This window comes from Microcaecilia unicolor, chromosome 11, assembly GCF_901765095.1.
Source record: "Microcaecilia unicolor chromosome 11, aMicUni1.1, whole genome shotgun sequence".
NCBI classification, from domain to species: Eukaryota; Metazoa; Chordata; class Amphibia; order Gymnophiona; family Siphonopidae; genus Microcaecilia; species Microcaecilia unicolor.
In genome coordinates this window covers 140,496,745-140,509,368 of record NC_044041.1, presented here as the reverse complement: position 1 = coordinate 140,509,368, position 12,624 = coordinate 140,496,745, and the positions used below count along the sequence as shown (strand labels likewise).

Here is a 12,624-nt window from a genome sequence, read left to right as displayed (position 1 = left end):
CTTGGGGAGGTGGCGAACAGCAGGGCGGTGCTGAGCCAGTGTCTGGTGCGCTTTGCTCGGCCGGTCCGTCTGTGCTTGGGCTGCCGGGCCCAGTACCAGGAGCTCAGCCGCCTCCTGAGCAACATTTCAGCGGCGCCGCAGGTGAGAGAGCGAGGCCGGAGACTGGGAGGCTCTCTCTGTGTCCACCTCCTTCATCTGGCAGCGCTCCTCCCCTCCTCTTCCAAACTGCACCCCCTCATCTTCCACCACCCTTCCTCTGGTAGCGCTGCCTCCTCCCCCCAGCTCCCATCCCCTTCCTCTGGCAGCACAGCACTTCCTTCTTTTTCCCAGCTGCCCCCTCTACTCCCAACACCCCTCATCTGGCATTGCCGCTCCTCCTCCTCCCCTCCCAGCTCCCACCATCCCTCATCTGGCAGCACTGCCCCCCCTCTTCCCCAGCTCCCACCACCTCTCATCTGGCATTGCTGCTCCTCCCCCCCCCCCCCCCTAGCTCCCACCACCCCTCATCTGACAGCATTGCCACCTTCTCCCCAGCTCCCACCACCCCTCATCTGGCAGCACTGCACTCCTCTTCCCCAGTTCCCACCACCTCTCATCTGGCATTGCTGCTCCTTCTCCCCCCCCTCCCAGCTCCCACCACCCCTCATCTGGCAGCACTTGCTCCCCCTCTTCCCCAGCTCCCACCACCTGTCATCTGGCAGCACTGGCCCCCCTCTTCCCCAGCTCCCACCACCTCTCATCTGGAATTGCTGCTCCTCCTCCCCTCCCAGCTCCCACCACCCCTCATCTGGCAGCACTGGCCCCCCTCTTCCCCAGCTCCCACCACCTCTCCTGTAGCATTGCTGCTCCTCCTCCCCCCCCTCCCAGCTCCCACCACCCCTCATCTGGCAGCATTGCCACCTTCTCCCCAGCTCCCACCACCCCTCATCTGGTAGCACAGCCCCCCCCCCAGCTCTCACCACCCCTCATATGGCAGCACTGACCCCCCTCCTCCTCCCCAGCTCCCACTACCTCGCATCTGGCAGCGCTGCCCCCTCCCCCCAATAATACAGTTGAGGGAACCTTATCTCTTGTTTGTTCTGTCTGTCCTAATTAGATTGTAAGCTCTGTTGAGCAGGGACTGTCTCTTCATGTTCAAGTGTACAGCGCTGCGTACATCTAGTAGCGCTATAGAAATGGTAAGTAGTAGTAGTATTTTCATTATAGTGTTTGGAATATGTCCGCTTTGAGAATCAGGTGCTCAACATTAAATGTTTATATTTATTTACTTATGTATGGCATTTTATCCCACATTAAACATGAATTAGGATGTTTTGTGGCTCTACATGAGAATTGTGATATTATGATCCTTGTTTCATATTGTTGAAGGTCTGCATTTTCTGTATGGGTGGTATATTGGTGTATTAGGTTCTGCCCAGTGTAATATTTATGGTACAGTAAGGTTCTGAGTGTGTTTTTGCACAAAGTTGTGCATAGTGTTTTGTAGTTACGAGTGTGGTTAGTATATGCTTTGAGCAACCACTTTATTCTTTGACATATCATACATATCTAATATCTAAATTTAATAAAAGGTATTAATTGTGACTTTTTATTTATTTACTAGTAAAAAAGCCCCGTTTCTGATGCAAATGAAACGGGGGCTAGCAAGGTTTTCTTCTGTGTGCATGTGGAAGTGTGTGTGTCCCTGCCCTCTCTGCCCTCCCCCCTCTGAGTCCTTCATTGTTACAGAGAGAGCGATTTGATTTCCTGCTTTGCTGTTTTCCTTCACTGTTTGTGTTAGAGAGCGAGGGCGGGGCAGACACTCATGGGGAAACCGGATATCTCTCCCCCTTCACACTTCCGGCTGGAGGCTTCATAGAACGTTGGTGTTGCCTTTTATATATAGAGAAGATTTTTTCTGTGTGTTATCAGACAATTATGGATTTAAGCTCCACCCCTGGACCCACCCCTAACCCCACCCCCTTTAGCCTCCCCAAACAGTTGGGCCACCGACCGCCTATGGTGCTGCTGCAGCTAAGAAAGCAAATAGAATGTTAGGTATTAGTATGAAAGGAATGGAAAACAAAAACGAGGATGTTATAATGCCTTTGTATCGCTCCATGGTGCGACCGCACCTCGAATATTGTGTTCAATTCTGGTCGCCGCATCTCAAAAAAGATATAGTGGAATTAGAAAAGGTGGAGAGAAGGGCAACGAAAATGATAAAGGGGATGGGAGGACTTCCCTATGAGGAAAGGCTAAAGCGGCTAGGGCTTTTCAACTTGGAGAAAAGGTAGCTGAGGGGAGATATGATAGAGGTCTATAAAATAATGAGTGGAGTTGAACGGGTAGATGTGAAGTGTCTGTTTACGCTTTCCAAAAATACTAGGACTAGGGGGCATGCGATGAAGCTACAATGTAGTAAATTTAAAACTAATTGGAGAAAATATTTCTTCACTCAACGTGTAATTTAAACTCTGGAATTCGTTGCCAGAGAATGTGGTAAAGGCAGTTAGCTTAGTGGAGTTTTAAAAAGGTTTGGACGGCTTCCTAAAGGAAAAGTCCATAGACCATTATTAAATGGACTTGGGGAAAGTCCACTATTTCTGGGATAAGCAGTATAAAATGTTTTGTACTTTTTTGGGATCTTGCCAGGTATTTGTGACCTGGATTGGCCACTGTTCGAAACAGGATGCTGGGCTTGATGGACCTTTGGTCTTTCCCAGTATGGTAATACTTACGTAAAGTTCTCATACTCGAAAGTGATCCAGGCCCAGCAGTCTGAATAAATCAATATGGTGGATGGTCTACGAGTGGCGAAGAAGAGTAGATTCCCGCAGTTGCTCAGGACATTGCTATAGAGGAACCTGTGGATCCTGTAATGGAAATCTGGGCCTGGCTATGCGAAATTAAAGATATTAAGGCTGTTAGCACTGAGCTAACCAAACTTGGCACGAACTTCCAACAAGAAATTACTTATAAGGGACAGCGAGTTGAAGCAGCAGTCCAGCAAACTAAAGAGCACTCCAAGGCTTTGCTGTCTTCATACAACAGGTGAGTCGCAGTGTGCCTGAACTGCCATAAGGATTGTGAGAAAATAGTACAAAAAAATAGTGAGCCACTTACTTTTTGAAAATGGAGATGATGTTATCACCTGAACAAGTGGAAATTGTGAGCGAAAAACAAAGACTGCTAGTTCCACGCCAAAGACTTCTTAAAGTAATAGTATGCTGGGTAGCATCCACACTGGGGCTCTGTCAGATAATGTCACCATATGTGAAAAACAATGCCCTGCTTGTCCTCGAAATGCTTTCCCTTTTCCCCCCAGCACTACCCTCCACTCCCTTAACCCTTCTACGTTGAAGAATCTCGTCTCCCCTCCACACCTACAGATGATGTCAACATGCACTCCTGCTAGAAGAATGGCCTATGAACTCCTCAGTGCAAAAGAAGATAGCATGAACTCTTAGCACACATCTCAACATAGGCTGCCTTCCTTCCCACTTTCTCAGGACACTTGCTCTGTAGATCTGGACAGGTAAGCAGGAAACCTGTACATGTTTCTCCTAGCAGCTTACAACCAATCAGTTCTGACTGCTCTTGCTCCATCCACCTGCACAGTCTGCTTCATCTCCATGCTCCACCATTCTATCGGCTTCCTCTTTATGCTGTACAATACAACTTCCTGAAGTGCCCGCCCCTACACTCAGGTAATTATGGTGATTTTATACAATTCTGTATGTGCTCAAAATTATGAACATACAAAACTACATAATTCCCCAGAGTGTTACTAGGACACTAGGAGGCATATTTTCAAAGCACTTAGCCTTCCAAAGTTCCATAGAAATCTATGGAACTTTGGAAGGCTAAGTGCTTTGAAAATATGCCTCATATGTCTATCTAGGGCCCAATTTAGTATTAAGTTCCCAGTAAATCTTGCTCACTCATTAGCAGAGAAAGCTTCTCCAATCAGTTTGTAAAACAAAAAATGTAAGTGCTTTATTGCATCCAAATGTGGTTTGCTAAATTCTTGACCTCTGAGCAAGCTTTCTTAGGCAACAGGATGTATACTCCAGATGGAGAGATCTTTAAGTTATTAGTCACGAACAAAATTGTTCTCATCTACCAACTGATCTGAATACTGAAAAGAACTCAGAGCAGCTCCATGCAATATGCCATTAGTTATCCTCCTTTCCTTGAAGAAAAGAAACCTTCATTTGTCCCCAGCTATCGATAAGCATAAAATGGATTCTACTAGTCAATAACATTGCCTCACAAAAAATTCACCTATTTGACATCTTAAGAATTTCTTTGGCATATAAACAGGATTGAAAAAATAAGCAATATTTGTAATCTCTTGATTAAAATTAGCTGGGACAATGAAATGCAAGGACCATTGGTACCAAGACAACATACCAATATCTGGAATAACTTCATCTTCATCAGAATTGCTGTCTTCTTCAGAATCCTCCTCCTCTCCTTTGTCCGAAGATTTTTCAGTCTCAGTCACAGTACTGTCCTCATATGTATAGCCAATGGAGGCCTTTTTCTCAGCCAATCTGTGAAAAAAGAGAGAACTTGATTTCATAATATAATATACAATGTTATAGCGGCAATGACCCAGACTACATCTCCCATCAAGTTTCCCTGTGCTTATCCCGTGTCCCATCCCCCCTCCCGCCTCTCTACTCCCCCCTCCAATGATCACCTGCCCCTTGCTCATACCTCTCCTACTCCCTACACCCTTGTCCATCTCTACCTACCTATCTCTTTTATTAGTCTGCTATAATTAACTTATATTTCCTCTATCAATACTCTGTAATCCATATTATGTAAACCGCATTGAACCTGCTTTGAGTGGGAAAGTGTGGGGTACAAATGTAATAATAAATAAATATACTAAAGTTTCCCTTCCATCAAAAGGTTGATGCATCCAATAAGAGTTATACAAGACAGGAGGGAGAAGGAAAAATTAGGACTTACATGATAATTTTCTTTCCTTTAGTCGCAGCAGAGGAATCCAGGAACTGGTGGTTGGAGGACCTCGGAAAAAAGGCTGGGGGCCTTGTAGAAGATGGTATTTTGCCTAGCGAGAATTGGGGGTCAATGGCTCCAGGTACTGTTATAGCTCGGAGGAGCAGGGAGACCTGTTTTCTCCTGAGTTCATTCTTCTGATGTATCGGGCCTTCTTGTTAAAAAGGGCCTCCCCGACTTCTCTCTACTTGCCGCTTCATCACTAGACCAGAATGAAGTCGAACCCGGTAAAGCACCTGGCCAATCAAGGGCTAGGGAGGAAACACATACAGGAGGAGTGGACGACGGCCAGGGCATTGACAGAGCATCCAACCCTGCAGACCCGGGTTCTCTACACCTTTGCATTTGAGTTGGACGCCATGAGGTCGATCCCTGGAGTGCCCCACTTGTGGCAAATCTGAAGAAAGGCCTCCATCGCCAGCCCCCATTCTGACGGATCGAGAGAATAGTGACTGAGAAAGTTGGCCCGGATATTGTCCAGTCAGGCTATGTGCACTGCGGTCAAAAGCAGGAGATGACGTTCTGCCCAAGACAGAATGGTGGCGGATTCCGAGGCCAACGTTCTGCTCTGCGTACCCTCCTGGCGGTTGATGTAGACCACCGCTGTCGTATTGTCTGACAGAACTCGCACTGCATGACCTTCCAGGATCTCGTGGAATGCTAAGTACATAAGTACATAAGTAATGCCATACTGGGAAAAGACCAAGGGTCCATCGAGCCCAGCATCCTGTCCAAGACAGCGGCCAATCCAGGCCAAGGGCACCTGGCAAGCTTCCCAAACGTACAAACATTCTATACATGTTATTCCTGGAATTGTGGATTTTTCCCAAGTCCATTTAGTAGCGGTTTATGGACTTGTCCTTTAGGAAACCGTCCAACCCCTTTTTAAACTCTGCTAAGCTAACCGCCTTCACCACTTTCTCCGGCAACGAATTCCAGAGTTTAATTACACGTTGGGTGAAGAAAGATTTTCTCCGATTTGTTTTAAATTTACTACACTGTAGTTTCATCGCATGCCCCCTAGTCCTAGTATTTTTGGAAAGTGTGAACAGACGCTTCACATCCACCTGTTCCACTCCACTCATTATTTTATATACCTCTATCATGTCTCCCCTCAGCCGTCTCTTCTCCAAGCTGAATAGCCCTAGCCTCCTTAATTTTTCTTCATAGGGAAGTCGTCCCATCCCCGCTATCATTTTAGTCGCCCTTCTCTGCACCTTTCCCAATTCTACTAGAAAGGCTAGAAAAGCTTGGTGAATTGCCCTCAACTCCAGGTGATTGATGGGCCACAGCTGACCACAGTCCCTGGGTACAATGGTGAAGACAGTGAGCCCCCCTATCCTGAAAGACTGGCATCGGTGGTCACCAGAATTCATTGAGGGGAAGCGAGCGGCATCTCCCGCTGCAGATTGACCTCGGACAGCCACCACATCATGCTGTCCCTGGCCGTTGGACCAAGTCAACCGACAATGATACTCCAGAGAAATGGGAGACCAGCGACTGATCAAAGCATGCTGCAGGGCCTCACGTGCATCCTCGCCCATGGTACCACCTCCAGAGTGGCTACCATCAAGCCGAGAACCTGAACATAATCCCAAGCTCGAGGCAGGCTGATCAAGTGGAGTATCTGCGACCGCAACTTGAAACACCTGTTGTCGGGAAGGAAGACGCATCCCAGAGCTGTGTTGGAGACCCCCAAATAGTCGAGACTGAGAGGGGGTCAGGTGACTCTTGGGGAAGTTGATGACCCAACCGAGGGACAGGAGAACCTTGATCACCCAGGTTGTGACCATCTGATTCTCTGGCGCATAATTTGCACGGATCAGCCAGTCATCCAGATATGGATGGACTCTGATCCCTTCTCTCCGCAGAAATACAGCCACTACCACCATCACCCTTGGAAAAGGTGCAAGGTGCTATGGCCAGCCCAAATGGCAAGGCCCAGAACTGAAAATGCTGGCCTAGGATTGTTAAGCGCAAAAAACGCTGAGGCCAAACTGGAATGTGCAGATACGCCTCCTTGAGATCCAGTGAGATAAGAAACTCCCCAGGTTGTACTGCCGCTATAACACAATGAAGCATTTCCATGCAGAAATGCTTCATTCTCAGGGACTGGTTTACTTTACTCAAGTCGAGCACTGGCCTGAAAGATCCTCCTTTCAAGGGAACCACTAAATAGATGGCGTATCATCCTACGCAAAGCTCGGACTGCGGGACAGGCACCACCACCCCTAAGTCCAGCAGAGATCACAATGTGTTGCTCACAGCCACCCTTTTACCGGCTGTGGCACACCATGATTCCAAAAAGGCGTCTCCAACGGGCGGTGCGAACTCCAACTTGTAGCCGTCCTTGATCAAATCTAAAACCCATTGGTCTGTAGTGATTTTGGCCCACTCCTCGCGAAAGAGGGATAAACGGCTCCCTATGCCCAGAATTGAAGAGTGGACCGGCACCTCATCATTGGGAAGCACGGCTTGGGCTGACGAAGCGGTTTCTTGTCCGAACAAAAGGAGGAACGCTGCTGAAATCTTGGACGCTGAAAAGGGCCTGAGGTTCGCCCAGGGCGGTATCGCCAGGCGTCACGAAACCTCGGCTTTGACGAGGAGGCCCTGGGACCGGGCTTTGGCCTGTCTGCAGGAAGGCGATGGGATTTGGAATCACTCAAATCCTTAATCATGTCCAAGTCCTCACCAAACAACAGCTTTCCCCGAAAGGGCAATTTTGTGAGGCGCTGTTTCGAATCCATATCCGCCAACCAATGGCAAACCCATAACAAACACCTAGCAGTAACTGCCAAAGACATCTGTTTGGCAGACGCCCTCACCAAATCATAAAGGGTATCAGCCAAGTATGCCAGTCCCAATTTCATAAGAGGCGCAACATCCGCCAAAGAGGAAGAATTCCTCAATTTTGCTCTACAGTTTGCTGTAACCAAGAAAGGCAAGCTCTGGCAGCATATGAACTACAAATAGACACCTGTAGTACCAGGGCCGAAACTTCAAAGGGGCGCTTCAAGGACGCCTCTAGACGGTGATCCTGCATATCTTTCAACACAACCCTTCCCTCAACCAGGAGAGTGATCTTCTTAGTGACTGCCATCACCAGAGAGTCATAAGTACATAAGTAATGCCACACTGGGTCCATCGAGCCCAGCATCCTGTCCACGACAGCGGCCAATCCAGGCCAAGGGCACCTGGCAAGCTTCCCAAACGTAGAAACATTCTATACATGTTATTCCTGGAATTGTGGATTTTTCCCAAGTCCATTTAGTAGCGGTTTATAGACCTGTCCTTTAGGAAACCGTCTAACCCCTTTTTAAACTCTGCCAAGCTAACCGCCTTCACCACGTTCTCCAGCAACGAATTCCAGAGTTTAATTACGCATTGGGTGAAGAAACATTTTCTCCGATTTGTTTTAAATTTACTACACTGTAGTTTCATCGCATGCCCCCTATTCCTAGTATTTTTGGAAAGCATGAACTAACGCTTCACATCCACCTGTTCCACTCCACTAATTATTTTATATACCTCTATCATGTCTCCCCTCAGCCATCTCTTCTCCAAGCTGAAAAGCCCTAGCCTCCCTTAGTCTTTCTTCATAGGGAAGTCATCCCATCCCCGCTATCATTTTAGTTGCCCTTCGCTGCACCTTTTCCAATTCCACTATATCTTTCTTGAGATGCAGCGACCAGAATGGAACACAATACTCAAGGTGCGGTCGCACCATGGAGCGATATAACAGCATTATAACATCCTCACACCTGTTTTCCATACCTTTCCTAATAATACCCAACATTCTATTCGCTTTCCGAGCCGCAGCAGCACAATGAGCAGAAGGTTTCAGCGTATTATTGACGACGACACCCAGATCCCTTTCTTGGTCCATTACTCCTAACATGGAACCTTGCATGACGTAGCTATAATTCGGGTTCTTTTTTTCCCACATGCATCACCTTGCATCACCTTCCCATATGCATCTACCTTGGGAAATGCAAAAAGACTCAGCTGCGATTCCCCCTACCGGGTAGAGGCGGCCCAAAGCTCGAGCCACCTTCAGGACTCCCGTTAGGCTCCGTCCACTGAGCAGAAATGAGTTCCTGAATGGCTTTGTGAACCCAGAAAGCCCGTGCAGGTTTTCAGGCACTAGTCATCTTGAAGTTCACTGAAGAAGCTGCCGTCCCCTCTGAATCCTCAATATTGAGAGCTTGCAAATCGTCTGTAATAAGAGAGGGAAGCTCTTCCCTATGAAAAATGTGGACCACTTTCGGATCGTCCTGTTCCTCAGACAAAATTTCTCCCTCTTCTACGCCCTCTGTCCCAGACGGTCTGCATAAGCTTCCTGTACCCTCAAAAAGGGACTGAGGGGGGAATGCGAACCCAGAGAGCCCATGTTCAAAACTGACAGTACTTGCTTGCGCTTAAGTGCAGGCAGATCTGCGGGTACAGGAGGCAACAGCTCTTCCTCAGGGGCAGTACTACCTGGGGCAGCCACAAAAGAAGGCTGAAGAGGCAGGGAGAGAGAAGACGGGGAGGCCCTATTTAACAAGAAGGCCCGATGCATCAGAAGAATAAACTAAGGAGAAAACAGGTCTCCCTGCCACTTCGAGCTAACAGTACCTGGAGCCATCGACCCCCGATTATCCCTAGGCAAAATATCACTTTCCACAAGGCTGTTTTCCGAGGTCCTCCCACCACCAGTTCCTGGATTCATCTGCTGCTGAAGCTAAGGAATAACATGGCTCAGCAATGAATTTTGGGTGGAATGAAATCACATTAAAAAATAAAAACGTTCATTAAAATAGAGTTAAATAGTGGTCTTTTAATTGAATACTGCAAAAAAGAAAGAATCCCCAGGGGTCTTCATTTAAACAAAGCTCCACAGTGCTTTAGTAATGATAAAGAACTCGTCGAAAAATGGAATAAAATACTCAACAAGTGTTCACTTGATCTTATGCTACTCATCATAGAGAGAAGTCAATCTTGCCTTAATTCATTAAAAGAGGAGCTTGACACAGAATTAGTGAAACTCAAAAACAATACAGTGCTTAGTGATTTTGAGAAGGAACATCAGAACTTTAAGGGAAACAGAGAAATTTCGAGAGACTGTAAGAAAATCTAAGCTTAAAAAGTTAGCGAGGGATGAAAAAGACTATGTCACTAACAATGTGTACCCTTGGATGCATTTCAATGAGACAGAAGCTACACAGAAAGATAACAGCAATAAACAACTGAGATTTTATGACTCCTCTTCATCTAGTAGCAGTGGTGATTTATTTTATTTATTTTTATTATATTTGTACCCCGCGCTTTCCCACTCATGGCAGGCTCAATGCGGCTTACATGGGGCAATGGAGGGTTAAGTGACTTGCCCAGAGTCACAAGGAGCTGCCTGTGCCTGAAGTGGGAATCAAACTCAGTTCCTCAGTTCCCCAGGACCAAAGTCCACCACCCTAACCACTAGGCCACTCCTCTCAAGCAATGAGAATAGCAGAGGTTTTTTAGCCATGAGATCTTCCAGAAGGGGGAGAGGAAGCAGAAGAGGACGGTTAGGGCAGAGGAACAGACCTTGGACTCGGTCCCAGAAAGACAGCCAGTGGTAATTAACTTATCCAACAGAAATTTGACATCTATGGAAGAATCCATTCTATCTAAGGACCTCTCGCTTGCCCCCTCTCTCCAATTCAACGAGTTTCAATTTGCCATTGACTTAAAGAAAAGTTACAAATTAAGTTGTTCTTTAAGGATTACGAAGATATTAACAACAGAACCATTTTTTAGCCGAAATCCTTCTGGAAAACACAAGGCCAGTTAGACCCTGCATTACATACCTTCAAATCGTTGATTTTACAAGATTTAGAAAAGTCAAAAAAAGCTAATAGATATAGATCTCACAAACATCATAATCTTTCTAAAACAGAGATGGAAGCATTAAGGACTTTGCAAAATGATGAGAGCATTATTATAAAAAAAGCAAAGGAGGCGCCATAGTTCTTCAAAATCGGAGTGATTATTTAAATGAAGGTTTACGGCAGTTAAATGACACAAACTTCTATAAAAAGTTAACACTGAATCCAACTAAAAGACTAAAAGCATTAATCACGAGTGACCAATAAAGCTTTGCATGATGGTATTATCACAAGAGATAAAAGATTCTTGAACTGTGGAACCCCTGTCTACATTTGTAGATGCCTTTTTAAAATCTGAGGTTTCTAAATGCCCATCTTACATTAAAGACAGCACACAATTTCTGTTTAAATTGAAGGAAGCTGACCTTGAACAGAGTCAACTGTTAATGGTAACTCTAGATGTGTGCTTGCTTTATACTTCTATTCCACAAGAAGATGCAATGCAAACTATAAAAAAAACACATTGGAACCTAGGGAAAGACCGCATCTGGTACCAACTGATTTCCTATTGACTTTGGGAAGAATAGCTTTGAAAGAAAATTACTTCATGTTTAATGGGAAGTTTTACTTGCAAACCAGCGTAGCAGCGATGGGAGCAACTTTTGCCCCCTCAATCTCAAACTTATATATGACCCAGTTTGAATCGGAATGGATAACTCAGTCACCCTTTAGTGTTGCGACTGCACACTGGTGGAGATTCATTGATGACGTTTTCAAGCTCTGGAGAGGTACAACGACAGAGTTAGACAATTTCATGTCATGGATTAACAGTTGCAACTCTGAAATTCAATTCACCGAACAACATTCTTTCCGCACTATCCACTATTTAGATGTAAAAGTGTCTATTAGAGGTAATACATTTGCAACCAATGTTCACAAGAAAAACACTGACCAAAATACTTTTCTACGTAACTCCAGTTGTCATCCGGTGCAGCTTAAAAACAGTCTTCCATTCTCACAAATGCTCAGGTTTAGAAGAATCTGCACTGACTTATGTACTTTCAAGCAACAAGCCAAAACTTTGATGACTGATTTGGAAGAAAGAGATTATTCTAAAACAGTCCTCAAAAAAGCATACAGAAGAGCCAAATTCAACAAGAGAACTACTTTTATCTAGCACCAACAGACGTAATGAAGACGACAATACTTTTACTATGGTGATGAAATATACTGAAACCAGTTCCCATTTGGCATGGATAGTCAGAAACAGATGGGATATCATGCAATCTATTCCTATTTTTCAAGACATTTTCAAGAGGTAAAAACATTAAGGATATTTTGACTCCTGCGGATGTAAGATTAAGAAAGAAAAGCAACAATAATCAGATTCGTGGCCATTACAAATGTGGAACGTGTCAGATTTGCAAGATCTCCAAACAAAAACATTTTTCAACGTTCACACTAGCAAGACATATGAACTGTATCATTTCACCAGTTGTCTTTCTGACCATGTTGTCTATTTGATCAGATGTCCTTGTGATAAAACTTATATAGGAATGACGACCAGACCTTTAAAAATCAGGATTCTTGAGCATAGATCAAACAACAGAAGAATGGTTCATAAAGAACTGCTTGTAGAGCATTGCATAGAGAACCAGCGTAAGTTTGAAGACCTGGAATGCTTTCCCATAGACAAAGTGGACAAACTGAGTAGAGGTGGAAATCGTAAATTGTTACTACAAAGAAGGGAAGCTAAATGGATCTT

The 12,624-nt window shown here is 45.5% G+C and overlaps 1 protein-coding gene across 1 annotated transcript in view; it reads right to left on the bottom strand.

Annotated features, from left to right (window-relative positions):
- CLASRP (CLK4 associating serine/arginine rich protein) overlaps positions 1–12,624 on the bottom strand; it is a 1,081,767-nt gene that overhangs the window by 787,155 nt on the left and 281,988 nt on the right. Inside the window, exon 7 of the mRNA XM_030217938.1 lies at positions 4,396–4,538. Within this exon, the coding sequence (XP_030073798.1) occupies positions 4,396–4,538 (143 nt within the window). The remainder of the gene's footprint in view (positions 1–4,395; positions 4,539–12,624) is intronic.